Genomic DNA, 26,269 nt, shown 5'->3' with positions numbered 1-26,269 from the left:
CCCTTCCCAGAGGCTATTATCCCCCCACTGCTACTATAGGCACCATCTCTCCCTACTATACCTGCTATCCCACAGCCCCAGTCCCTTCCCAGAGGCTATTATCCCCTCTTCTACTATAGGCACCATCTCCCCCTACTATACCTGCTATCCCACAGCCCCAGTCCCTTCCCAGAGGCTATTATCCCCCCACTGCTACTATAGGCACCATCTCTCCCTACTATACCTGCTATCCCACAGCCACAGTCCCTTCCCAGAGGCTATTATACCCCCACTACTACTATAGGCACCATCTCTCCCTACTATACCTGCTATCCCACAGCCCCAGTCCCTTCCCAGAGGCTATTATCCCCCCACTGCTACTATAGGCACCATCTCTCCCTACTATACCTGCTATCCCACAGCCCCACTTCCTTCCCAGAGGCTATTATCCCACTGCTACTATAGGCACCATCTCTCCCTACTATACCTGCTATCCCACAGCCCCACTTCCTTCCCAGAGGCTATTATCCCACTGCTACTATAGGCACCATCTCTCCCTACTATACCTGCTATCCCACAGCCCCAGTCCCTTCCCAGAGGCTATTATCCCCCCACTGCTAATATAGGCACCATCTCTCCCTACTATACCTGCTGTCCCACAGCCCCAGTCCCTTCCCAGAGACTATTATCCCCCCACTGCTACTATAGGCACCATCTCCCCCTACTATACCTGCTATCCCACAGCCCCAGTTCCTTCCCAGAGGCTATTATCCCCCCACTGCTACTATAGGCACCATCTCTCCCTACTATACCTGCTATCCCACAGCCCCAGTCCCTTCCCAGAGGCTATTATCCCTCCACTGCTATTATAGGCACCATCTCTCCCTACTATACCTGCTATCCCACAGCCACAGTCCCTTCCCAGAGGCTATTATCCCACTGCTACTATAGGCACCATCTCTCCCTACTATACCTGCTATCCCGCAGCCCCAGTCCCTTCCCAGAGGCTATTATCCCCCCACTGCTACTATAGGCACCATCTCTCCCTACTATACCTGCTATCCCACAGCCCCAGTCCCTTCCCAGAGGCTATTATCCCACTGCTACTATTGGCACCATCTCTCCATGATATTTGTTCACTCTTGCACCAAATTATTATTTTATTTAAAAACATAATTTCTATGGGCTGATAAGGACCCCTATGCCCTGGAGGGCCCATGTGTGGTTGCACTGGCTGAGTAGGATATATGTCCTCTCCGGGCTAATTGTATTTTCGGCTGTGTTTCTAATTGCCGAGGTTGATGGCTGTTCAGGACTAGGGACAGAGGCTTTTCCTATGCAGCTGCTCTCCATGGTGCTGAACTGCACTGTTTGCCTTATCCACTTCCACAGGCAGATTATTCCTAAAGAACCCATCTCTGCCTGTGCGCCAAATCATATTCAGGTCAGCGCTCATTCTGTGTAGCTTTTCCCTTTCCTTCCTCAGAACCTGCCACACAGTACGGCCTCTTGTTTTCTGCATGTTTGTGTTATTTAGATTTATCACGTTGTGAGCAAAGTATCCATGTCAAAAGCATTTTGGATTCTTCGTTCATTTCTGGTGCTGCATTAATGAAGTGTGTTTTGGAGAAAGAACAGAGCTGTTTTTTACATATGAAGGCATCTTGGCCTGCAGGCATGTATATTTCCTGAGCACGTGGAATGCAGAATATCTGGCTCTGATCTTTATAGAAAATTGCAAGTTTCCTTATGTTTGAAAAACTGCAGTGTTGGCTGACTTGCAGCCCGACAGTAAAAGGCTGCTGGGTGTAGAACAAGATCCCATTGATGAACCCAGTTTTCTTCAACCCACCCCAAGCAGATCTGCCTAAAAGCATCTTTAAGATCTGAACAAAGCATTCAACTTTTTTTAGAATCAGTTGTATTTATTTATACATTTGTTAATAAATGGCATATACTGTAGAATTTGGCATCATTCCCAACTGGATACCTGGGACACTTAAGGCTACTACTCTGATCCAACTTTTAATCCCCTGATTGACCCATAACCCAAATCATGTTTGGTTAAACCCTCAGCATTTTCAAAGCCCCCCAGTCAGGACACGCTTTATGGTTTTACAGTTTTTCTAAACCACAATTAAACTCATTTCCAGGACTGTCAGTTATTTATCAAAAAGATCTGAATTCGAGAACGAAAAAATGTTGCGGAAAAAGTGCGAAAAGTGAGTTTTATTCAATTTGTCTCATGAAAAACGCCCCTTTTTCGTAATGTGGTATTTAAGCCAGTGTCAACCCCCCCCCCCTCATAAATTTATTGAAATGTTCCAAGGTTTGAATCAGTTGCTTAGTGCCCCCCCAGTGTTGGCACCCTAGGCACGTCTGCCCACCCCTAGCTCTGGCCTTGCGTCCAACAGTTTTACTCTTTAGACCTCCTGATGCATCGACTATTTAGTGAAACTATTCAATCACGGAAGAATTGTTGCCAAAACATGAACAACCTTGGATGAGCGTGCAAAAATACCATTCATGGAACTTTAAGAGCACTTTGCAAAATATAAACCTCTCAGAGGTTTGTAAAGTAACCCAAGTAGCCCAACCTTTACACACATTCCAAGTATTCCCGCCAAATGCACCAAACAAGTTTAACTTGACCTAATTGTCCTGAAGCGCTAATGGAATTTCCATAAAGCGCAAATTTATTTGAAAAGACTATTTATAGAATTTAAAACAGTCTGACGTGACCGTGTAAAGGTGATGACACATGAAGCTACTTAGTAGCAGCTACTTGTCACGGCTACTAAACTCCAGAAAATACCCTGCCATAGACAATACTGAGAATTGCCTCTGCTAAAACACATGTATCAGTAAATGATCAGCATTGTCTGTTTTAGTAGTCACGACAAGTAGCTCTGTGTGTCTTCACTCTTAAGAATGATATAAAGGCAACTGTTTCGCTGGGTGCTGATTGAATGCTAAGTCACCCCTAGCAAGATTGTGATATTGATTTGCTTCTGGTTCTTAAGATGCAATAAATGAATAGCCCATGCAAACCTGTGTTAATAGCAGTCACTCTGGCTGTGCGCATGTTAAACAGGATTTGAGCGCGTGCATAGGTACCAAGCAGTCACGCCTGAGTACTGGAACAATAGGAGTGATGACAGGGTTAGAATATTAAATTACACATTTATTTAGAGCAAAGTGTATTGCACTAAGCACTAGGCTAAATGAGCTAGCAGGCATGTTGTCCATTGGGAGCTAATCTGCAGTTAGGGGAAAGCATTGCTGTATAGTCCCATCATTTCCAACCAGTTTGAAAAACCATTGCTTAGTACTTGGGGCCATAAAAAAGGCAGGAAGGAGGTTTAGTGGTATTTTTACCTTTTAATGCTGGGGTCCTGAGTTCATTCTGTCTCAGGCCTTATCTGCAAGAAGTTTGTATGTTCCCCCAGTGCCTGCTTGGGTTTCTTGGAGATACAGGTTCAGGGTTGGACTGGGGGGTGAAGGGCCCACCGGGGCTCCCGCCCCAGGGGCCCTGCAGGTGCCCCCGCCGGCTGTGTCCCCTAACTCCCCCCCCAGGGGCCCCCTAACCCCCCTCACAGGACCCCCCACCCAACGTTCTCCCCTGAGCACGCGTAAATTTAAAGCGTCAGGGGAAGAGCGGTCGGGCAGGGGGAGTGCCAGCAAGGTTGGTTCTGGGGTGTGATAAAGACCTTAGGTTGTAAGCCTCACTGTATGATGAACATATAAATAGTGATGAGCGAATCTGTCCCGTTTCACTTCGCCATAAAATTCGCAAAATGGCAAGAAATTTGCGAAACTGCAAAAAATTTGTGAAACGCATTTGTCGATCAATTTTTTTGTCATCCGCGTCTTTTTTTGTCGGCTGTGTCTATTTTTTTGTCACCCGTGTCTTTTTTTGTCGGCCGTGATTTTTTTCCGAGCGACAAAAAAAAAAAGTGTGTGCAACAAATTTTTCCACACAAATTTTCACGGAAGTTTCGTGAAACAATGTGCCAATGCCGGAAATCGGAAATTCTCTGCTAATCCATGCCTGGCGAAAAAATTCACTCATCCCTACATATAAACTGATAATAATAATAATTACAAACTGCTGTACCGTCACCATGAATATGAACTTTATTTTGGAAGTGTTACTTTCACTGAATACATAACCTGTGACTTTAAATCTGCGACAACCAAAAACATGGCTGCTGATTGTCGCAGGGAGTTAGTTAACCATTCCCATTCGGGCATTATATTGAATAGGACTAGTGAAGCCTGAGGTATTGTTAGGGTAGTAATCCCTGTACGATAGTTAGTACTTCAGTCCAGTAGTGAGTTGCCAGATATGGAGCAGAAAACTTCAGCGTGTCCTGTCCTGTATGTGAGCTAAATGGGCAGGGGGACGGGGAATGGGGGTGGCCTTGGGGCGCCGTGATTATGAATCCGGCATTGGTGCTACAATCTGGTGTTGCAACACAAAATTCTGTTCACTGACCTTGATACAAGTTGTTAGGTAGTAGTTGGTAATAGAATTCAGTTACTACCCATACATATTGTGTATATCGTCTATTAGGGCAATGACACATGGGGTGATTAGTTGCCATGACTTTTAAAAAACTCTGTACCGGCGACTAATCGAGATGGTTTAACTGCCATAGATTAATACACACAACGCTGTGTCTATTCACCCATTTGCAGCATGCCAATTAGTCACTGCATTTTTTGCAGGTGTAGTAATCACTGCAGTTCCCAGGGAGTTATTGCCCACTAGTACATGGTTTAGCCCTGGGTGGAGGGACTCATTGTACCCAAATCTCCCACTTTGCGGAGGCTTGGGATCTATCCTGTTAGTGCCCTGGATATTAGTTCCAAGAAAAGGTTACATTTATATAAAAGTAATTTCTGTATTCGCATTCTTCTGCAGAATAAAAACTCTACTTTCAAGGTTGGTTTTAGGGAACTGAAGATCTGTTGTCTTTTAAGCAGGAAAAAAAACTGTACATTTGTACAGAATACAATTTGGTTTTCTAATGTGAAAATGGGATAAAAAGAGCCTGATGAGTATGGAGTTTAATGAGTTATTTGAATTGTTTTGGGGTCTGTGAGGCCCTGAGGTCCATGATGCCAATCTTGGTTTAATCCACCACGGAGAGCAAGCTTGCATGTCGTTTTCCTCCCTGATATCCTTAGGGCAATAAGGGGTGGGGGGGGGTGAGAGCTTGTGTAGGAGGGAAGATGGAAGGCAGATGACATGTCCCTGATTAAGCAGCAAGAATGGGAACTCAATATGCTCACGGCTGAGAAATGAGCATCTCTAACGGAGCCGGTACAAACTCGCCCCACGCAGCCGGCTGGACAGGAAATTCACTCCGTTTGGCTACTTTTATGCCAGTGCTCTGAATCCGATGCCAGCAGAACTTGTGTCTCTCGTTGGCACCGCACTGTGGGTTCTGCACGACAGCACTTTCATTTTATACAACATGGATTTCTGTCTCATCATAAACACACAGAGAGCCTGAGAGGAACAGAAGGACTGGTGTACGCCAGCCCAGTATTCCATGTGACCTACACTTGGGCTGACATATTTCTTTGTGTTGTTAGTTCCTGCAAGACCCATGATGCATCACTAGAACAAACTTCCCTATATAAACACAGAAGTGTTGTGTAGAGCCGGAGGGTGTATCATGGCAGAGCTCAGAGCCTTCCACCAAATGGTGATTTATTTTTTGAACTAGCTTTGGCAGCAGAAGTGCTTCATAAATCCAGACATTTGCATGTAGCGGAGCTATTAACATATTATAGCAAAACACAGTGTGGGCCAAAAAGGATTAAGGAATAATTAACTATTTGCGTTATTTTCTAATTAGGATACAGTGCAAAGATAGCATACCAGAACTTCTCAGTGGAATGTCTGGTGTTCTTCTGGGTATCATAAAAGTACATGTGTTTGTATTTTGCAATATATATAATAGATTGTAAATAAAAGTACTTACAACTTGGCACAATTGTCATCAAAGAATGTTTGCCAAGTGTTAAGAGACACAGAAGGAAGCTGGATAGAACTTATGGTCTAGGTGGGCACTTTGCAGATAGCGGTGTTGGCATTAGCTCACTCGTACCAAGATGCTGGGAATGCATGCCGTGCCAAGAGATGGTTTGTAGAAAGAAAGTTCCTTGTGGAGGAATTCATGGAAGAAATAGTAGAGGAAGGAGCAGCTATAGAAAATTAGAAAATTGTTTAAACTATAAGATGGCAGTGGATGTGGTTGGTGTGTAAAGTCAGAGGCTCTATGAGACCTAGTGGTTTGCAGAGGATAGACACAAGCTAAAATACATATTAAGATGAGGAGAAATAAAGGTCTATGATATTTAAAAGAAAAACCTCTCCACTCCCCACTAATGGAGGGCAACAATAAAGATGAGAGAGAGTCAGGTCAAAAGCTTTTGGCACCCAAGGCAAGCCCCCGGCCATAGCTCCCTGTGCTTCACTCACTGTCATTAGATGTGCAGGGCTGGTGTTAGAGAAGGAAGCAGAGGTATGTGCCAAGGGTTCTACAACCACCAGTCCCACCCCCCTGCCCCACCATTGTGCCCTAGACACGTGCCTCCTCCCCATCCCTAATTCTGGCCCTGCAGAGGAGCTGGTTCTCTCTTAGCAGGAGGGATTTAGCAGCAGAGTGTAAGGTAGGTTCAATAAAATAATTCAGGTTATAGGGGAAGGCAAAATTATGCAGAAAATGGACACTATGGTGTTGCTGTGAAGAAGAGACCGGAGTAGTGTGCTGCCTGCAAAAATGGCAGGTTATAATGACATATAAACAAGTGACTGAATGGCATGTGAAAAGCTTATAAATAAAGATATACATACAAAAGCTTGATAATGTAATTTAAGGGCCCATATACACCTATATACAGCTTTGTCCAACGTGAGCACAATACATGGGACTTGTGTTGAGAATGTGTTATGCCTTTTTGATTTAAACTTTAAAAAAGTAAATTCATGTTTGGAATGTTCAGTCTAATATTGAAGAAGGTCTCTTTTCATATCATTTGCAGTTGGGCTTTTAGTATCAACACTTTCATAGTTGCTCTGTCTCTAAGGGCTTCCCAAGCCTCGTGCTGCCGAAGCCAAATCCATATCTTTCTAATGAAGAGATCTAGCAAATATCAAAGAGACTTGTCTATGACTTGATAAAAGGGTGATGTAGGAGCACATAGCAGCTAATTCAGCTATCAGCGAAGTGCTTCTGCTCCAATCAAAAGTGCTACTTGCTAGCTCGAAAAGATGAAGCATAAGCCGTTCCCTAGCCCCATACTTTATTAGGCATTCATCATCAAGCGCAAATGTGGGTTTGAGTTACAAACATGATCAGTCGAGTAAAAACCTAGGGTGATGATCCTGACTATATGCCGCGGGACAGATTTGTATTGGTTTATTTGCTGCAGGAAGTGTCTCTTGATCACTGTCCTAAGAAGATTTCCAAAACTAAAATATCATAAAGGTGCAGTAACATTGGGTATGCTCAGTTTAAATGCTGCTGTTGTGGATCCAATTAACTGACTCTTCATATACTGATCAGACTGGTCACACTGGTGAGCTTCCAATACATGCAAAAGTGGTTTTAATGGGGTTTCTGATCAATAACTGTTCTGGTAGTAGGTCAGCTTTCACCTGTTCCTCATGAATGGAACTTGGTTTCCTTGCCAGGATTCCTTCTGGTTTCACCAAAATATCCTGCTTATTCTAATGGTTGAGAGTGAGGTGGCAGGCAGTGTTAGACTAGGCCACCAGGGTACCAGGAAAACTTCCGGTTGGCCCATGTATCAGTTCGACTTCTCCACGCACCTAAACATGTGGCCTATACATATTATATGCCTTTCCTCATTTCTGTGACAGAAAGGCAATGGGGGAGATATGGAGGGAAAGATAAATGACTTAACTGTAAATACAATGAATGAAGAAAGTGAGTATATGGAGGAAAATAAAAAGTTTGGAAAGTGGGCCTGTGGCTTTAGGTGCTCTGGTGGGCTTCTGGCACTGCAGTCCAATGTCTCACTAGCCCATATGGAAAGAGGAATGAGCTTTCAGTCAGCCGCTGATTGGAAAACCAATTGCTTTGGTTCTAAAAACAATACAATCAGCTGTCAGATCAGTCAAAGAGGCCAATATGGCATCTGATACTGCATGTGCCCTTGTCCCTGCATTTCAAGCATTTCCCACGTACATAAAAAGATAAACTTGAGGGCTGAGGTTACTTCTAATATCCTTACAATTACATAGTGGGTTTTGTAATCAATTTCCTTCCTTCCACTGCTTTACTGTTATGCCCTTGAGTTTCCTTGACTTGTGATTTCAGTGGAAGAGACCACTGCCAGGGGAGGGGTAAATTGAGTATAAAATAAAGCTGTGTGCTGTTATTATAGATTATTGGTTGGCAGGCTCCCCTCACCTTCATCAGGCTGCCATGTCCTGCCTATTCCCTTCACTTTCCTGGTTTTAAACCTATTACTAAAAGCCTACAGACAGGAAGGGACTCTTCTCCCGTCAGTCTCTTTAGTAATGGTTTTATACAATGCTGTGTAACATCAGGAGATTTCTATACAATGAATAATATTATATCTTTGTATATAGCAGGAAGTTCCAACTCGGTCAGGGATTCTTTGTCAGAGTGTAGCGTCCTACAACCAATCATGGGCCTGCCCTTAACTGCCCTAACTGTTACAGATTGTGTATCTCTTACTTGGTTTTTCTCTGAATTGAGATTCACATACAATGTTATTGTGAGCGCTGGCTCTGGGAAGACAGCAAGAACCTGTGTACAAGTGATATTTGACAGGGTCAGGTTAAATACACGTTGCTACTGCTGTTGCTTATTTGTAGCTTTTCCAGCAGGACATGGAACTCTGTGCGTAAGAGTCTCCCCTAACCTGTTATTAGCTGTACCTGCAATTAAGGATAGGGGAGGCACTCATCAAATTGCTAAGTCCCTGAAGACCTCACCTGATTTTCTCTTTTAAAATCCTCAGCCGTGTTGGCCGTTCCTTAATCTGATGGACTTTTTCAATTTGTGCCTCCATTTAAGGTCCAATATTTGGTCAGGGTCCCTCTTACTTTATAACAACATTCAGTGATAGTTGTAGAAACCTCAAGGGCAATAATGTTTTCTCCAAATCTCACTCTAATTGACTTTTCTGTAGACCAGGGATCCCCAAACTTTTTTACTATTAGATGTAAAAGAGACACAAAAGCTTAAAAAAGGTCCTTGCGCAAAATTAGGACTGTGATTGGCTATTGGGTAGCCATATATGACCTGCTGGCCTGCAGGAGGCTCTACTAGGAGTAAAATGGTGTATCTCTGCTTCCAAAACTTGCCTCCAAGCCAGAAATGTAAAAAATGGGCACCTACTTTGAGGCCACTGGGAGCAACATCAAAGGGGGTGGTGAGAGCTACTGGTTGGGGATCACTGGTCTAGGCTTTTAATCCACAAGGTTAAATAGGCATTCAAAACAGATTGAGTCCCAAAGTTTGGGATCCATAATGTACAAAATTGTGCTCAGTGGAGGTTCTAAATGGAAATTGCAATGCAGTTGACAATAGCAATCAATGAGCATATCATTTTAAAGAGTCCACTACAAAGTAGAAAATGAAAGCAAAGACCTTATTGGTGCACCTATGTTTGTAATTCAGAAGTAGACGCAGATTTGTAACGGGATAGAGAACTGAACCTCAACATACTGAGCCTACCATGCTGGTCACTGACAATTTCAGTACTCAGCCATCCTCAAATGCCTATATCTAGTATAAATAAATCTAAAGCAACTGGACTTGTTAAGTAATCATTGAAGATGTTTCACTACTCATCCGAGCAGCTTCTTCAGTTCAACTGACTGTATGGGAAGTCCTCAGCATATATACTCTTCCACTAATCCAATCACAATGGCACTTTGTAACTCTTCAGAGAGGTGACACCTGAAAGGTAAACTGAAGAAGCTGCTTGTGTGAGTAGTCTTGAAGTATGTCTTCAATGATTACCTAACAAGTCCAGTTGCTTTAGATTTATTTATACTAGATATACCATGACCTGGATGAATGAAAATCTTCATAGTCAAATGCCTATGTTCTCTACCTGCGGCTCAGACTGTACCTTGAAGTTATATTTCAGTTGGCAGTGTGTGATGCTTACAGTAGTGTAACTATAGAGAACGCAGAACCCAGAGGGGGCCCAGACTGTGGGGTGTGCTTCCTCTATATAATTCCCCCCCTTCTCAGCCCCTCTCCTACCTGACAGCTGGTGGGGAGTGAGGGACATGAGGGGCAGGTGGAGCTGGGTAGGGGTGTATGTGTGCAAGGGCCCACTCCAAAGATTTTATTGCAGGGGGAGGGGGGTCACATATAGTTACACCTCTGGATGCTTATACTCAATTTGTAGTATTTAGAGAAACCAGGTCTATCTGGTGTAGAGTCAGGGATCTTAACTGACTTTTGAATAACTGAAACCCATTTCTCCAAGGGAGTGGACAACATGATAAAGTCTTTTGATTTTGAATGAATGAACTTGGGTACAGCCAGCTTTCTTACTAACCTAGCGGACTGTATACCCTATTGTGAGAAAGAGTAATCATAAATGTTTTCCAAATACAATTTGTTGCAGATCTTCATTATTCAAGAAGGGAATATGGTGGGAATTCTGGTTCTGTAGCTCTTCCATTAGAAGCATTGCCTATCCCTGCTTTAAACTTACCAAATATTATTTCTCTGCTTTTTTTGCCTGTACTGTAAACCAATGAGGGGGGGATTGGTACCATCTATTTATGATCCCAAGCAATGCTTTTATGTTGATGCCTATAGAAAATGCTTTTCAAGGGAGATTAATATGGTGGCTTCACAGAAGACATTATAAATGCAAGTTTAGAGAAGGAATGTGATGTCTGCTCCATAAACACTTAATGATATTATAAATGAACCAGGCTACTGCTTATAGATAGTAAATATATTTCTTCTTTAGGTTCATAACTTAAGGACTTTGGTCTACAAGTAGCAGCAAAAAACTATATTCTAGTGCAGTGCTCTTCATCGTATTATGTGTAGTGGCCGATTATGTCTCATACATCGTGTTCATGGGCCAGATTATATTAAAATATTGATGTCATATAATGAAGTCTATAGAGCTCTTGAGTAGGCTGGGGTCCATAAAAACCCTTTGGAGGGTTTCCTCTTCTAGCAGAAGACATCTCTGCCAAAAGAATGGGAAGAGCTGGCAATATCTTGGGACCCATTAATGTTTTGTTCATTTTTAGTTAACACTTGTGGGTGATTATCTGCTTGTGGCACTTCCCAATGGTCCTCAGGGGTGGGGGGGGGGGGGTGTCTCTAGTGATCCCTAGTATTTAGAATGTTAGCAATTTGGCTTGTTTGTTGTAGTGTTAATGTCATATATAAAGCAACCAATGTTGATTTTTTTTTCTCTTCTACCGTTAGTATCAATAAATAATGGGCTGTGGGTCATAGGCCTTAAACAAAGTCTAAAGGTGGCCATAGACGGGCCGATTATAGCTGCCGATATCGGTCCCTTGGACCTGTGTAGAGGCACGAACGAAGGGCATGCCCGACCGATATCTGGCCTGAAATTGGGCAAATTTTGATCGGGCAGGTTAAAAGATTTAGTCGGATCGGAACTGATTGCCCCATTGCTGCCATTATAAATCGATCATTTGGCCCCAGGGCAAACAATCGAATTAGCCTATATTTTCCCCGATATCGCCCACCCATAGGTGGGGATATCGGGAGAATATCCGCTCGCTTGGCGACTTTGCCAAGCGAGCAGATCTTCACGTGTATGGGCACCTTTACAGTTATGGGAAAGTCATATTCCGTACAATAGCAGCAAACAGAAAGCAGTGGGGGTGGCACATGTGCCTGAGAGCAGCCTGGTTGATGGATTGAAGTAGAAATAGTATGTTGAAGGGAATGTCAGAAGGAGGTTGCAGTAATTAGGTGGGACATGATGAGTGAGTGAATTAAAGTTTTGTTTGCATGCTATGTACAGTGTATGTAATCAGCGCCTCAACTGCTATCATTAAATTGAGGTTCTAAGCCGTAACCAGCAGGAGATGAAAGACAAACCCTAGAATTCCCAAATGTGATAATTTCATTGAATAATTAGCTGGCAAATGAGGCCTATACATAAATATAGAAATAGTCATACATCCGAACCTTTCCATGCTGCGAGTGTACAAATACAGAACGAGACACTGATATTATTTGCTTTACGGGGGGTTAGTGGCTTCGCCAAATAAGAAGGGACACACGCGGTGATCCTCGATCTCCCTGGAAAGGTGCCTCGAATGCTTATCTCTCTCTCTTCCCGTGACACAGTTCCAGGGTCGTCAGTTTGATTAGCCTTACTGAGTGAAGCACGTACCATGGGGACACTCACCGAGGACGTGGTGACAAATTGGATCACATCAATCAGTAGCTCCCTCCTTGTCTTACCCAACCTTTATATTGAGGTGGGAACATGGACACTTATATGGACACACACACGTGAAATATTAGCGAGGGCAGAACCACACTGAATAGAGAAGGTTAAACTAGCTAACCATTGTTTGCAGAACTCAAAGCACTGAGTGCCGTGTCTGGACAAAGACAATCTACTGGCTAGAACCATGCCTAGGGCTTTTATTGTACTCTTTGCATTTGCTAAGGCATACGGGAATTATTTGAAATACACATTGAAGTAGAAATTCATTAAAATGTAGTAAAATCCCTGGATGCCATGATATTTCTTGTTAGTGTGTATATACAGAGCATTATGTTGGGCCTATTAACTGTTTAAATATTTCTAGATGGATGGGAATAAGTCTCCATGTCCATTTTGTCTTGACGGGATACCTTTACTTGACCTTCACCCTTGCCGCTTGTAAGGATGGAGGTTCTAAGGCAGAGGTCCCCAACCAGTAGCTCGTGTGCAACATGTTGCTCTCCAACCCTATGAATGTTGCTCCCAGTGGCCTCACAGCAGCTGCTTATTTTTGAATTCCTGGCTTGGAGGCAAGTTTTGGAGGCATAGAAACTAGGTGTCCTGCCAAACAGAACCTTTTGTGGCTTTCAGTCCACATAGGGGTTACCAAACAGCCAATCACAGTCCTTATTTGGCATCCCAGGAACATGTATAATGCTTGTGTTGCTCCCCAAGTCTTTTTACATTTGAATGTGGCTCACAGGTAAAAATAGTTGGGGACCCCTGTTCTAAGGTGACTTCAACTTCTGTTTGGGGGTCAGGGGCTACAATTTATTCTCACTCATGTTGAGATCTGCTTGTTAAGCCCATTGGCCACATTTTGGGACCTCAGTCATTTTGACATTCACGCATTTGGCCAAATCTGATTAATTGATTCAGCCTTGCCAAGAGTTAAGAATTGTGATCTGACAGTCAGTTTTTACTTTTTTTTTTTACTTTCTGTTACTTTAAAGCTTGATATATTCCTACCCCTGGTATTTAATCTGCTGAATGTCAGGTTAGAATGGTTTATTTGTTCCTCATTACTTGTCATTCTGTTCTGCCCCTTGCTGTAACTTCTGCAGCGTGCCCATCAAACTGCTATTGGGTGGCATGGGTCAGGGGCCGCGACAGTCTGCAGTCTGAATGTCAGACCGGAGAGGGGCAGAATAGGTTAATGTTGTTTTGTCGTGCTTTGTCACAATGACTTTTTCTCTAGAAGATTAGTAGCACCAAAATATGGTGAATTGGCGTGAATAGTTTCCCACTTTACACAGTGAAAGTTGCTCTCATTATGGCACAAAGAGCGCTGTAATCACTTGGCTCTATGCAGGTTTGCCATTTTTGTTTCAATTCCCACTATACAATGGGAAGGGGCGTTCTTAGTTAATTGCACTCAAAAATGCATAATAATGCAATTAATTGCATAATAACAGCATAGCAAAAATCCACTGAGCCTTTTCCACTTTATAAGACTTATGGTAACAAACGACATTGCTGATACAGCCTGCCATGAACTCTACTCAATGTGCTAATTGATTCCTCTTGTATTGTATGGCCTACAGCAGGGGTCCCCAACCTTTATTTACTCGTAAGCCACACTCAGATGTAAAAAGCATTGGTAAGCCACACAAGCATGAAAATGTTCTTTGGGGATGCCAAATAAAGGATGTGATTGGTTTCTGGTAGACCCATGTGGACTGGTTGGGGATCACTGGTCTACAGAGTTGACTATGTGTGAGAAATGCAATGGCCACCATCTTTAATTTGGCTTGGTCTGCAATGCTTGTGCAGGGATTGGACATACATTGCCAAGCAGCAGTTGTGCCAAGCAGCAGTTGTGCCTAGCAGCAGTTGTGCCAAGCAGCAGTTGTGCCAAGCAGCAGTTGTGCCAAGCAGCAGTTGTGCCTAGCTGCAGTTGTGCCAAGCAGCAGTTGTGCCTAGCTGCAGTTGTGCCAAGCAGCAGTTGTGCCTAGCTGCAGTTGTGCCAAGCAGCAGTTGTGCCTAGCTGCAGTTGTGCCAAGCAGCAGTTGTGCCAAGCAGCAGATGTGCCTAGCTGCAGTTGTGACTAGCAGCAGTTGTGCCTAGCAGCAGTTGTGCCCAGCAGCAGATGTGCCTAGCTGCAGTTGTGACTAGCAGCAGTTGTGCCTAGCAGCAGTTGTGCCTAGCAGCAGATGTGCCAAGCAGCAGTTGTGCCTAGCTGCAGTTGTGCCTAGCTGCAGTTGTGCCTAGCAGCAGATGTGCCAAGCAGCAGTTGTGCCTAGCTGCAGTTGTGCCAAGCAGCAGTTGTGCCTAGCAGCAGTTGTGTCTAGCAACAGTTGTGCCAAACAGCAGTTGTGCCGTGCATTAAGGCTACATTTCTAGCTACCATAATAAAAGAACATTCAGTGGCCCTAGATTGTATCAGAAAGCTGTAGTTCACGTAGCAGCATAAGTCTGAGCCCGACACAGGAAAGTAACCAGAACTTAATAAATATTTTATTGGATTTTATTGGATCCTAGAAGGTTAGTATCCCTTTAACTGCATTTAAATAGTCATTGTCACCCTACATTTCTGGACATACAATCATCCCTTTCCGAAAGTGTTTAATAAAATGTTCCTCAGACACAGAAATGCCGGGCCGAGCAGATAGAGCTATAGTTTGCTTCTCGTTTTGTAGCTAAGGGTGAAATCTCATTACATTAGCCCTTATGGGCACGACTTTGTGTTCCCTGCTTATACCTATGAGTGTTCTTGTTCCAAACTTGGATATTTCTATAATTAGTTTTATTTCTTTGCAAGAAAATGTTACACATTGAAGGTAAAACAGTCTGACAGCCTTTTCTTAAAATCAATGTTCTGTTTCTTCCTGGCTGGACCCAAAATGTATGGCTTTAAATATTATATATATATATATATACGGCCGCAGAGAGGAGCCCAACCCTAAAAATGTAGTTAACTGCCTGGGTGCTGGTCAAAATAAAGTAAATATAGAGACAGAGTACCGCGCACGCTGGGGCTTAATATACAGAAAAAAGTTTTATTACAAAAAATCCAACGTTTTGAGCACCAAAAGTGCTCTTCCTCAGCCACAAACCACATGACGTTGGATTTTTTGTAATAAAACTTTTTTCTGTATATTAAATCCCAGCATGTGCAGTACTCTCTCTCTCTCTCTCTCTCTCTCTCTCTCTCTCTCTCTCTCTCTCTATATATATATATATATATATTAAATCCCAGCATGTGCAGTACTCTCTCTCTCTCTCTCTCTCTCTCTCTCTCTCTATATATATATATATAGAAAATGGAAGGTACCGCACTCACAGGTCTTAAAGAAATAATATATCTTTATTTACAAAGTAGATGCTACTTTGTAAATAAAGATATATTATTTCTTTAAGACCTGTGAGTGCGGTACCTTCCATTTTCTATACATTACTGCATTTTTTTGGACTGCACCCAGGCATTTTTGATTGCCTTAACGTGAGTGCCTGCTACATGACTGAGTATATATATATATATATATATATATATATATGATGTAATGTTCCAGCAGTGTGTTTATTATGTACTAACCCAGTGGGGAAATCCAGCTGTACATAAGTACCCAACCCATAAGGAAGCACAAGGCCTCACATTTCATTGGGTAGGGCAAAACCTTAGGGTATGCAAGTTATTTTAATGATATTGAAAGAGTAGTGGTGACTGTTTAGTACTTCCTTATGGGCTGGTTCCTTATGTACAGCTGAAATTCCCCACTGCGTTAGCACATAATGAGCATACTGGTGGAACATTACAGGGCACCATGCTGGAGACACACCAATATATATATATATATATATATAGAGAGAGAGAGAGAGAGAGAGAGAGACAGACCTTTAACCCTTCTGTAACCTAATGAGCATATGCTGATAGGATTTGGTTCTGTGTTTACCCAAATCTTTTACAGAGGATTCGGGGTTCAGTCAAATCCGAAGTGGATTTGGTGCATCCCTAATAGTTATAGTAGCTTTTTCCTTCTCTACCTTATCTCCTTTGCCCTCATCTACAGGCTCCTTTGGTCCAACTGTAGGCAATTTCCCAATCAAGGAAGCTATTTAAGCCTGACTCTACTTGTTCTTGGGCTGGACCCCCCCGTTGCTAGTGAGGTTGTGTACAAGTTCTTGCCCTGTTTCTGACTTCTTACTTGCCTTTGGACTTTAAGCTTCAGAATTTCCTTTCTGGCACAATATTAACACTTGTCCCTCCACCTAAACCTGTTCAATGATCACTGTGACCCTTGTTTTTAACTCTTACAACACCCATTTACAGTGTTAGCCAGCACGTGGGTTCCATCTTGCCATTTCCAGACAGTTATTGGTGGTACATCAACACCTTGTAGTCTGTCTGATGCACCAATCTAAAGTCTTTGGGAAGCTGATTTGTCAGACCTGTCAGCTCACTGGGAGCCACTTGCATTTATATAACCGGGTATAATGTGGCCATAAAAAGGGCATGGCTGGGCATCCTAGGGTGTGGTTAAAATCACATTAGTATAAGACTGTCCAAGTCGATGCCTTGGGCCAGAGGTTGGCCTGTGAGCCACTTATTGCCTGGCTAGCCGACCCAAGACTTCTGTTTTGATGTCACCATTTGAAGGTATCCAGTCCATGTATCAGATATGTCAGCCGGTATATGGGACTATGCACTATGTTACTACTTGGAAGAATCTGGTAGAAATAAAAATAACTAGAAAATATGCCCAGAGATAAGTATTTAACACAATCCTATCATTGTAACAATTTCTATGTAATGCTGCTCAGTTTTTAATTGCTAAATACATCCAAGTTTCGTGCAAACCTTTTACATTTCATTATACTTCTCTTTTCAGCTTCACTCTTTGCACATTGTGTATATGGGCACTGTATTGTTTGGTGCTATTGTCCCTTTAATATAGGATAAAATAGGGCCAAAAATGAGTTCATTATGGAGCACAAAGAAGGAAGGAATACATGGTATTACTGAGCGAAGGGCTTTGAATGCTAAATAGACTTTTTTCTAAATTATTAACTGGCTGATGGGAAAACATAAATGAAATAAGTTCAATTGGAATAGAATGAAGACACAAAGGGAGAGCTGGATGTTTAATGGTTTAGAGAGCTTAGACTTTCCCTGGATTGAAAAGTTACTAAATCAAAATAACTAGTAAACACTAATAATATGTTTGGTACAAATGATTTGGCTGTTCCAAGGCCATGTAATATGAATTACCACTTCTACGTAAAAGTTCTTTTCTGATAACTCTTTTCTATTCATTTATTCTTCCTCAGATAGCAAATCATGAGGGAGGGGCTATGCTCAGCGCTACAGTTTGCCTTTGGAATGGGCAATGGCATTCTGCTTTCTCTATAGTCAACAAGACCAACAGAGAAAATACATTATAATGGGGCTCATTGATCCACACTGGGCAAATTTGCCCATGGACAGTAACCCACCGGCACCCAATCAGTGATTGGATTGCAATAATGAACAATGAATGCAATAATTCGATTGGTTGCCATGGCTTACTGCGCACAGGTGAATTTGCCCAGTGTTGATAAATGACCCCCAATGTTTATAACATAGGGAAAGACCTGTCCACTCCAGTTGTTAGTGAATTACTTCTGCACTCTGGCATTCACAGTTATTAAGGGCAACAGGTTGGATATTCTTGGCATATGTACTAAGAAATCCAGTATTTATTACTTCATACATAGTATAATATTTATTGTTTTACTGAGTGCAGTTTCTAGTCTAGGCAAGATGGCAAATGCTTATTGTGCCTTGTTGGATGGGGGGGAGAGAACAGCGCCTGTGAGAAAGAGTGTGAGAGGGGGGAGTTCATCTCGGCACTGAGGGAGGAGAGCAGCGAGATGGAGAAGTCAAGGTGAGAGTGAGCAATGTGGGAATTAATAGGAGGAGCAGAGTAAGGGGGTCAGAGGAATGAGCAGCATGATAAAGGAACAGAGGGAGGGTAGTGGCGGAAGGTAGCGGATAGGGGGGTTGGAGGAGTGTGCCGAATGAATTACAAAAGGCTGATATAGGAGGGAGTGGGGAAACTGAGGGCAATGGCTAAGGAAGGCAAAGCTATAATGAGGGACCAGAGTATGCACTAATATATAGGGAGGATAAATGAGGGGATAGGTAGGGCAGCATGGCTGAGGGAAGATGCACAGAGAGGGGGGCTTTAGTGTCATACGCCTCTTGCTTTCTAACAGGTTTCCAGCTGGCTCCTCTGCTACCCGTCCATATGTCTGCCCTCTTTGCTAGCCTGATACATATTCAGAGAAGAAGGGGGGGGGGGCGGATCCAGAGATCTGCACATGGTTGGTAACCCATTCAGTGCCAGGGAGGCTTGGCAATCACATGGCACCGAGCAGCAGTGCCCAGGGTGGCACACAGTCTCCCATCCTTAGCATGGGATTAGCACAAGTGTTGAAGGAAAGTGATTGTGACAGTGCTGACAGTGTTCTCTGTAGAGCAATAGCCCAGAATTCTCATTCCAAAGCTGTGGTCTCCGGACCCACTCTGCCTTATAATGACCTTCATTTAGTGTGGTCTCATCTCAAGGTGAAAGGGGTTTTTATATTAAACCACAGATCCTGGCTCCTCATTAATCTATTTCTCATACCTTTCATTGATTGAAAAAAAAGCAAACCTTGACATGCTATGTTCTTGCTTACTATTGGGGCTCACTCGGTCACTTTCTGTGTGTTTTTGTTTCTCCAGGAGCTCCCACCCGAGACGTTATCCTGGTCTCTACCGTCCTCACTTTGAGCCTCAGCATCACCATCATCATGTGTGGGCTCTGCCAGTGGTGCCAGCGTAAACTGGTAAGTGCCAGTGCCCACTTCGGGGTCTTGTATGCCTGAACTTCAGGGCTGGAAAAACACAATGGACAATGTATATGACACACGACAGGTCTGAGAACTCATCAGAGTGGACTTCAGAATATATGAACATAGAGAGAGCTACATGAAATAAACTGGCCAACCTTATCTAAAATGCGAACTCCTAATATATATATACCCTTTGGCCAATTTATATATATATACTGTATATACATATAGGCCAAAGGGTCCAACAACTAATGAAGCCTTACGGAACAGCAGGAGCAAGTGAAAAGAATATCTGTGTGTGTGTATGAGCCTGGGGCAATACAAACTGGCTATTGATCTCTGTAGAAGAGGTGCTTGAGGGGGATATGGTCACTATGTATTAATGTACATATAATATATTTTATGATTCTATATTCATGAGAAGATCTTTCTAAAGGACACATCGGCATCTAGCACAAATAGTACAGTGAGAATTGTGACTATGGAAGCAGTTGTACTGGCTGATACAATAGATAGTATTAGGAAAGGGTTCAATACCTACTTCTATGCAACTTAATGTATCAGCTGGAGGGCTCCAGGTTCAATATACTGACAATATCTAAATGTTATTAAACTATATAATATGCACTATTTGGCCTTATTCATGCCCTGCCCTACAATAAAGCCAACCCTGCTATTTGGATAAAGGTCCAATAGATTTTTCTACATTTCTGCACAAAGAATACAAGGGGCTTCAAATGACTGGAAACCTGCACCAAGTACATTTCCCCCCATGCGTTTCTACCCAGTGGGAGGAAGTGGGCGGAGTAAGTGGCGCATTAGTTAATTGTAGTTGCACAGGTTTCATTGCTTTAGACGTCACTGTGACCTTTCATGAGAAAGGGTCGGGTCGATGACAATATGACCATAACCCACTAAATCACCCCATGTCATCATGACCCTTCTCTCTCACCTGATCATATGCAGACTCCAAATGGAAATATACTTAATTATAAGTAAGGTTTAGTTCATGTGTATTTCTAAGGACAAATGATGAGGGATATTTTTCCTTTACGCTCAGAATTTGATATTTAACTCCTTTTTTTTTTTTTTGCATGTTTTCAAACACAGCATTGGTGCTTAGCATTCAAGATGGCAGAATAGACCAAAAAAGTTATATTGTATTGCAGTGATCCCCAAGTGACTTATGAGAAACATATTGCTCACCACCCAATTTGACGTTGCTCCCAGTTGCCATTTTTAAATTTCTAGCTTAAAGATATTTTACTCTTAGCAGCCTCCTTCAGGCCAGCAGTCCCCATAGTGCTGCCAAATAGCCAATCACAGCCCTTATTTGCCATCCCCAGACAACTTAATTCATGCTTGTGTGGCTCACCAACACTTTTTACATCTGAGTGTGGCTCACAAGTGAAAAAGGTTTGCGATCCCTGTTGTATTGTATATGAGATACTTCCAGGGCTGCCTGTCCTATATATGTGGCCATTTACATAAATATAATGTTTAAGACTCAATGTTGTAGGTAGGTATTTCCACAAGACACTATTTTGATGTCTTTTGTGTTTCTTTTAAAGATGGAGTACCAATGGGGTCAATACAAGTGTGCCCCAGCCCGATTGCCTGCAGCAACCAATCATATATTTGTTTTCTTGAGCAGAAAGAAGTGTTACTTTATAGCTTATAGAATTTTCTGTAGGGCATGCATAGAATCTTCTTCCTCCTGTGTCTATGAAAGCACTAACTCTTTGAAACCATTATTAATTGTTTATTGCACAGTCATTTCCCTTGTCTGGGCAAATAGCTCTGTATAATAAAGATATACATACACACAATCAATACCATAAATAATAAGATGTCTATGGCTTAACTGCATGCCATTAAGCTACTGTACATACTGTGTGATACAACAGCCCTATGACAAATAAGATGTCCTTACGCCAATACTGCCAATGTATTTCCGCTATTGCCTGGGTACTTACAGGCTGAGTGGCACTTTAATGCTCTGACTGTAAGGCTAAAGACGTACCAAGGAGAAGGTATTCTTGGGATAAATAATATGAACTGTATAAGGTATAGAAGTGATGGGGGGGGGGGGGGGGGGCATTAGGGCTGCTTTACCTTAGTTCCTTGTTCTTGGGATTCCCTCCCCCTATAAGAGATTTGCTATATACATCTATATTGATGGAAATGGTTTCATCAAACAATTACACTACTATGACAGGTCCTCTAATAGGATTTAATGAAGAATAATCTGTCCCATATGATCAATTATCTCCAACTTAGCTGCGGAATAATATACACAGAATTGTGGGTAAGCAGTTAGTTATCTATAAGCCATCAGAGATGCCAGATCAAGGTCTGTATTAGTTAACGCTCGCAGAATATTGTCCTTCGTTATTTTCAGCAACTTTTCATATTGAAAAAACATGGAGATTATTATTTAAATCGGGACTTTGGCTAAAAACAGCTGCTGCTTTGATGGATATCGACTGCTGTCTCTCTTGAATGAACTCATTACACACTTCCAGCTGCCAATGTATGTGATAAAAATCCCAGCAATGTCATGTAAAAATAACCCACCAAGAGAATGTAATGAATCTAATACCTGCCAACATGGTTCCCCTAGATCTGTCTTTTATACTCCCTTATAGATAAGGCAAAAGATAAACGTAATCCATAGCTAAAGTGGGGCAACAAGAAATAGTCTCCATAGACCTTCATGAAAATGACCCGTTTGGCATAAACATCAAATCATTTAAAACCCCATTGGGGCAAGTGAAACCTTTGGATAACCTGGCAACCACAGCCCAGTAATGGTGTAACTCCTGGGAACCCATTAGTGATATTATTATATAGCCAATAATTGATGAAGCCAAGAAATGCCCTGCAAATCACCTTCCCTGGGACATTCTAGAGACATATATGAATTCGGATACTGAGAGAGTTGGTTCAAGTCAGCCAATCAAGGTGAAGGTTAAAACTGGATTGTGAGTCTAAAGCTGCCCATACATGGGAAGATCACATTTGGTGTGGTTGGCCTCTTTGCCTGGTTGGGTCTAAAGGTGGCCATACATGCTAAGATCAGCTCTCTCGGCGAGGTCGCCAAGCAAGCGGATCTTCTCCCGATATCCCCACCTACGGGTGGGCGATATTGAGCTTATTCGAGCCCATGCGTTCCCCGATCTGACTAATTTTTATACCTGGCGATCGAGATCTGCCCGATTTCAGGCCAGATGTTGGTCGGGCAGGCCCATCGGTAGTGCCCATAAACGGCCCGATTAGCTGCCGAATTGGTCTAAGGCAGTGCTGTCCAACTGGCGGCCCGCGACCCCCCTCTGTGTGGCCCCCCACCTGTCTGGCTGCTTTGATGGCTTACCTTTGAGTAAGCATTAAATGGTATCAGTACTGAGCTTAACTGGCCCCCTGCATGGTTCTCACCTCAGATTCAGGCTGTAATCCCCTTGTATTGTTTAAATATGTAATCCCCTGTGTTTTTCACACCTTTTAATACCTGCATTGTTCAACCCCTGCAGTGTTCACACCTCAGGCTCAGACTGTAATCCCCCCCATTGTTCCCTTCTTCACACCTCAGACATAGGTACTGTAGGCAGAGTATGGCACATACAGGCAGCATAGGTCAGGGAGGGTATGGCACACACAGGAAGGGTAGGGCAGGCAGAGTATGGCACACACAGGCAGGGTAGGGCAGGCAGAGTATGGCACACAGAGGCAGCATAGGGAAGGCAGAGTATGGCACACACAGGCAGGGTAGGACAGGCAGAGTATGGAACACACAGACAGCATAGGACAGGTAGAGTGCTGCCTGTGTGTGCCATACTCTGCTTGCCCTATGCTGCTTGTGGGAGGTGAACCTGGCAGGGGTTTTTGTGGGAGTTTGTTAGAAGTTGGAAATAGCCATTAAATGGCCCCTAAGGTGTGTAATTATGTACTGGGGGTTGCTCTGCTATCCACAGGGGAGGAGGAGGCATATAGATGTAAGGGTATATCTTAATATGACATAATTCTTTCACATATGAATGATGGTTGATATCCCCACAGTAAGGACAAAGCATTTGGGATTTTGCTGTGCTACCACCATTGTGATAAAATAGGTGTGGGTTGAAGTGGGTGTGGTTTCAAAAAGGGGAGTGGTCAATACTGGCTTCCATTAGCGGCCCTCCACCATGTATGCTAGAGAAATTCCGGCACTGGTCTAAGGGACTGATATCAGCAGCTAGAATCGGCCAGTGTATGACCACCCTAAGAATAAATGGACATGCGGGGGCTTGACTAGGCAATGCATTTGTTGCCCAATGCACCAGTTAGATAATGAGGGATGCCATAGTTTTGGCCCCATGCAAGTTGGCCACAAGTGGCTAGTTGGCAGCCAGTATCAACCTCTGAATGGCCAACTGTACAGTTGAGCTGTAAAGGGTTTAAACCAATTTTCAACTGAGCTCAACCCAGTCTTAGTGTTAACCTGAATCCGGGCCTTAATGGTCACGTGACTTTTAAAATTTGTTTTTTAGATGATTTTTTCCTTCAAATTACAACATACAAACTAGCTTCCAGATTTAGTTATATATCTTTTGCAAAGGATTATGTATTCAAACAAAATTAATAATGGATTTGGTGTATCCTTAGACTCCTTAGAGGAATACAGAAGTAAATAAGGCAGTTCTCAACAATTGGAGCTGGAAGGGAACAGGCTGGAAAAGCTTTTAACTACATGGCCAAAAGTGGACAACCTTTCTTATTGAACTGCTTGGCACATAGATAGGTCCATACAAAATTGGCCTGCGCAGAACCCCTGACCCTAACCAGGTGAACACCTGCGGCAGGCTGGACTGGCAATCTGTGGGTTCAGGCAAATGCCAGAGGGGCTGCTGTAAGATGCCATAGACAGTCACTATTTATTGGGCTGGCGGGAGGGCTGTGGTGCCATAGTCACTATTTATTGGGCTGGCGGGGGCTGTTTGGGCCTCTGTGTACTTGAAATGTCAGGGCCTATTTTGAATCCTAATCCAGTACTGAGCTGTGGGATGAATTAGAATGCACACTGTAAGCCAGGTCTGATTGGCCAACATCAGTGTAAAGGAAATCCATATACAGTAACATGCACATGCCTTAGACCTACAGCTGGAGGGGTAACTCATACCAAGAGGTTGCAGCAGACGTTAATGGATCCACAACAAGTGAATGAAACCGATATATTCTGACTAAAGTCTAAGATGTATGAACAATGTAACATCAGTGCCCAACCTTTTATATATCGATGGAAGCAAATCCTGCCAACAATGTTCCAGCATCTAACGGAAATCCTTCCCAGAAAACCTGTTATAGCAGCAAAGAGAGGACCAACATCATATTTATAACCTTGGTTTTGAGATGCTGAGCAGGCAGATGTCCACATTCTATTGGCCACACAGCGTATCTGCCCTGCCTTGTGCCATTCTTTCTGACTCTGCCTAAAGGTGGCCATGCACGCTAAAAGATCTCGCCAGCGAGTGGATCTTCTCCTGATGTCTCCACCTATGGGTGGGCGATATCGGCCTAATTCGGTCATTTGGGCCTGGGGCCAAATGATAAAATTAGAACGGCGGGTATGGGCGACCGTCAGTTTGGGGACTGCATCAACAAGACAATGACATTCCATCTGACGAAAAATCAAACCTGCCCAATCGAGATCTGGCTGACTTCAGGCCAAATGTTCGGCAGGCCTGTTGTTAGTGCCCATACATGGGCCAATAAGCCGGTCGTTACTACCCATACATGGGCCGATAAGCCCGTCATTAGTGCCTATACATGGGCCGATAAGCCCGTCATTAGTGCCTATACATGGGCCAATAAGCCCGTAGTTACTACCCATACATGGGCCGATAAGCCCGTAGTTACTGCCCATACATGGGCCAATAAGCCTGTAGTTACTGCCCATACATGGGCCGATAAGCCTGTAGTTACTGCCCATACATGGGCCGATAAGCCCGTTGTTAGTGCCTATACATGGGGCGATAAGCCCGTAGTTACTACCCATACATGGGCCGATAAGCCTGTAGTTACTGCCCATACATGGGCCGATAAGCTTGTAGTTACTGCCCATACATGGGCCGATAAGCCTGTAGTTACTGCCCATACATGGGCCGATAAGCCTGTAGTTACTGCCCATACATGGGCCGATAAGCCCGTAGTTACTGCCCATACATGGGCCGATAAGCCTGTAGTTACTGCCCATACACAGGCCAATAAGCCCATACATGGGCCGATAAACTGCCGAATTGGTCTAAGGGACCGATATCGGTAGCTAGATATTGACATTCTCCTGAGCACTAAATTAACTTTGGACCCCAAGCTTTATCATCAGGGTTACCCTTGAAATGACCTTGCCCTCAAAAATATTTTTCATTGCTTGATGAGAAGCAGGGCTAAACCCTATTTTCAAAAACATTTCTTGGTGTAATCTCAATAAATATGATCTGGGCTCAGGCTTCAATACTGTCCAGTTTAACATAAACATGATCATTATATATGACGAGGATCTGCTCGTGGGTTACTGTCACCTGACCCGGCATGGATGAGCAGCTTTGCAGTTTCTCCCTTGAACGCACTTGTGGGCCCTTTTGTAAACCATAGAAGGTATAATCCATCCTCAATGGTTCGCTTACCATCCTCTCTGGTAGAGTTCACAGTGAGTGATAGGAAACACTGGCTCTGTTATTCCTCTTCTTACCAAGCATAAAAAAAATGTATTTCCTTTGTAGTCACGGAAAACGAAAGCATAGATTTCTACTGTAAAACACTTTAAAAAAAAAACCCAATGACAAATGATAAGGAAACTGCCACAATCTATCCGGCCATTGTTGCCACAGTGGGAAGCAGCATATAAACAATGACTAGCTGTTTGCAAACACATGAATGAACAATTACTTACTGCAATGTCATTTTCCAATTGAAT

General features: G+C 43.2%; 1 protein-coding gene across 7 annotated transcripts in view; it reads left to right on the top strand.

The window, feature by feature from the left end:
- The window catches only part of syt7 (synaptotagmin 7), a 202,941-nt gene that overhangs the window by 66,306 nt on the left and 110,366 nt on the right, over nucleotides 1-26,269 (top strand). For all 7 annotated transcript variants that reach the window (XM_031900272.1, XM_031900275.1, XM_031900276.1 and 4 more), the window contains 1 exon segment: nucleotides 19,211-19,314. In XM_031900272.1, the coding sequence (XP_031756132.1) occupies nucleotides 19,211-19,314 (104 nt within the window).

Source organism: Xenopus tropicalis, chromosome 4 (assembly GCF_000004195.4).
Source record: "Xenopus tropicalis strain Nigerian chromosome 4, UCB_Xtro_10.0, whole genome shotgun sequence".
Taxonomy (NCBI): Eukaryota; Metazoa; Chordata; class Amphibia; order Anura; family Pipidae; genus Xenopus; species Xenopus tropicalis.
Note: the sequence above shows the minus strand (reverse complement) of the source record. Positions and strands in the feature narration are given on the sequence as shown.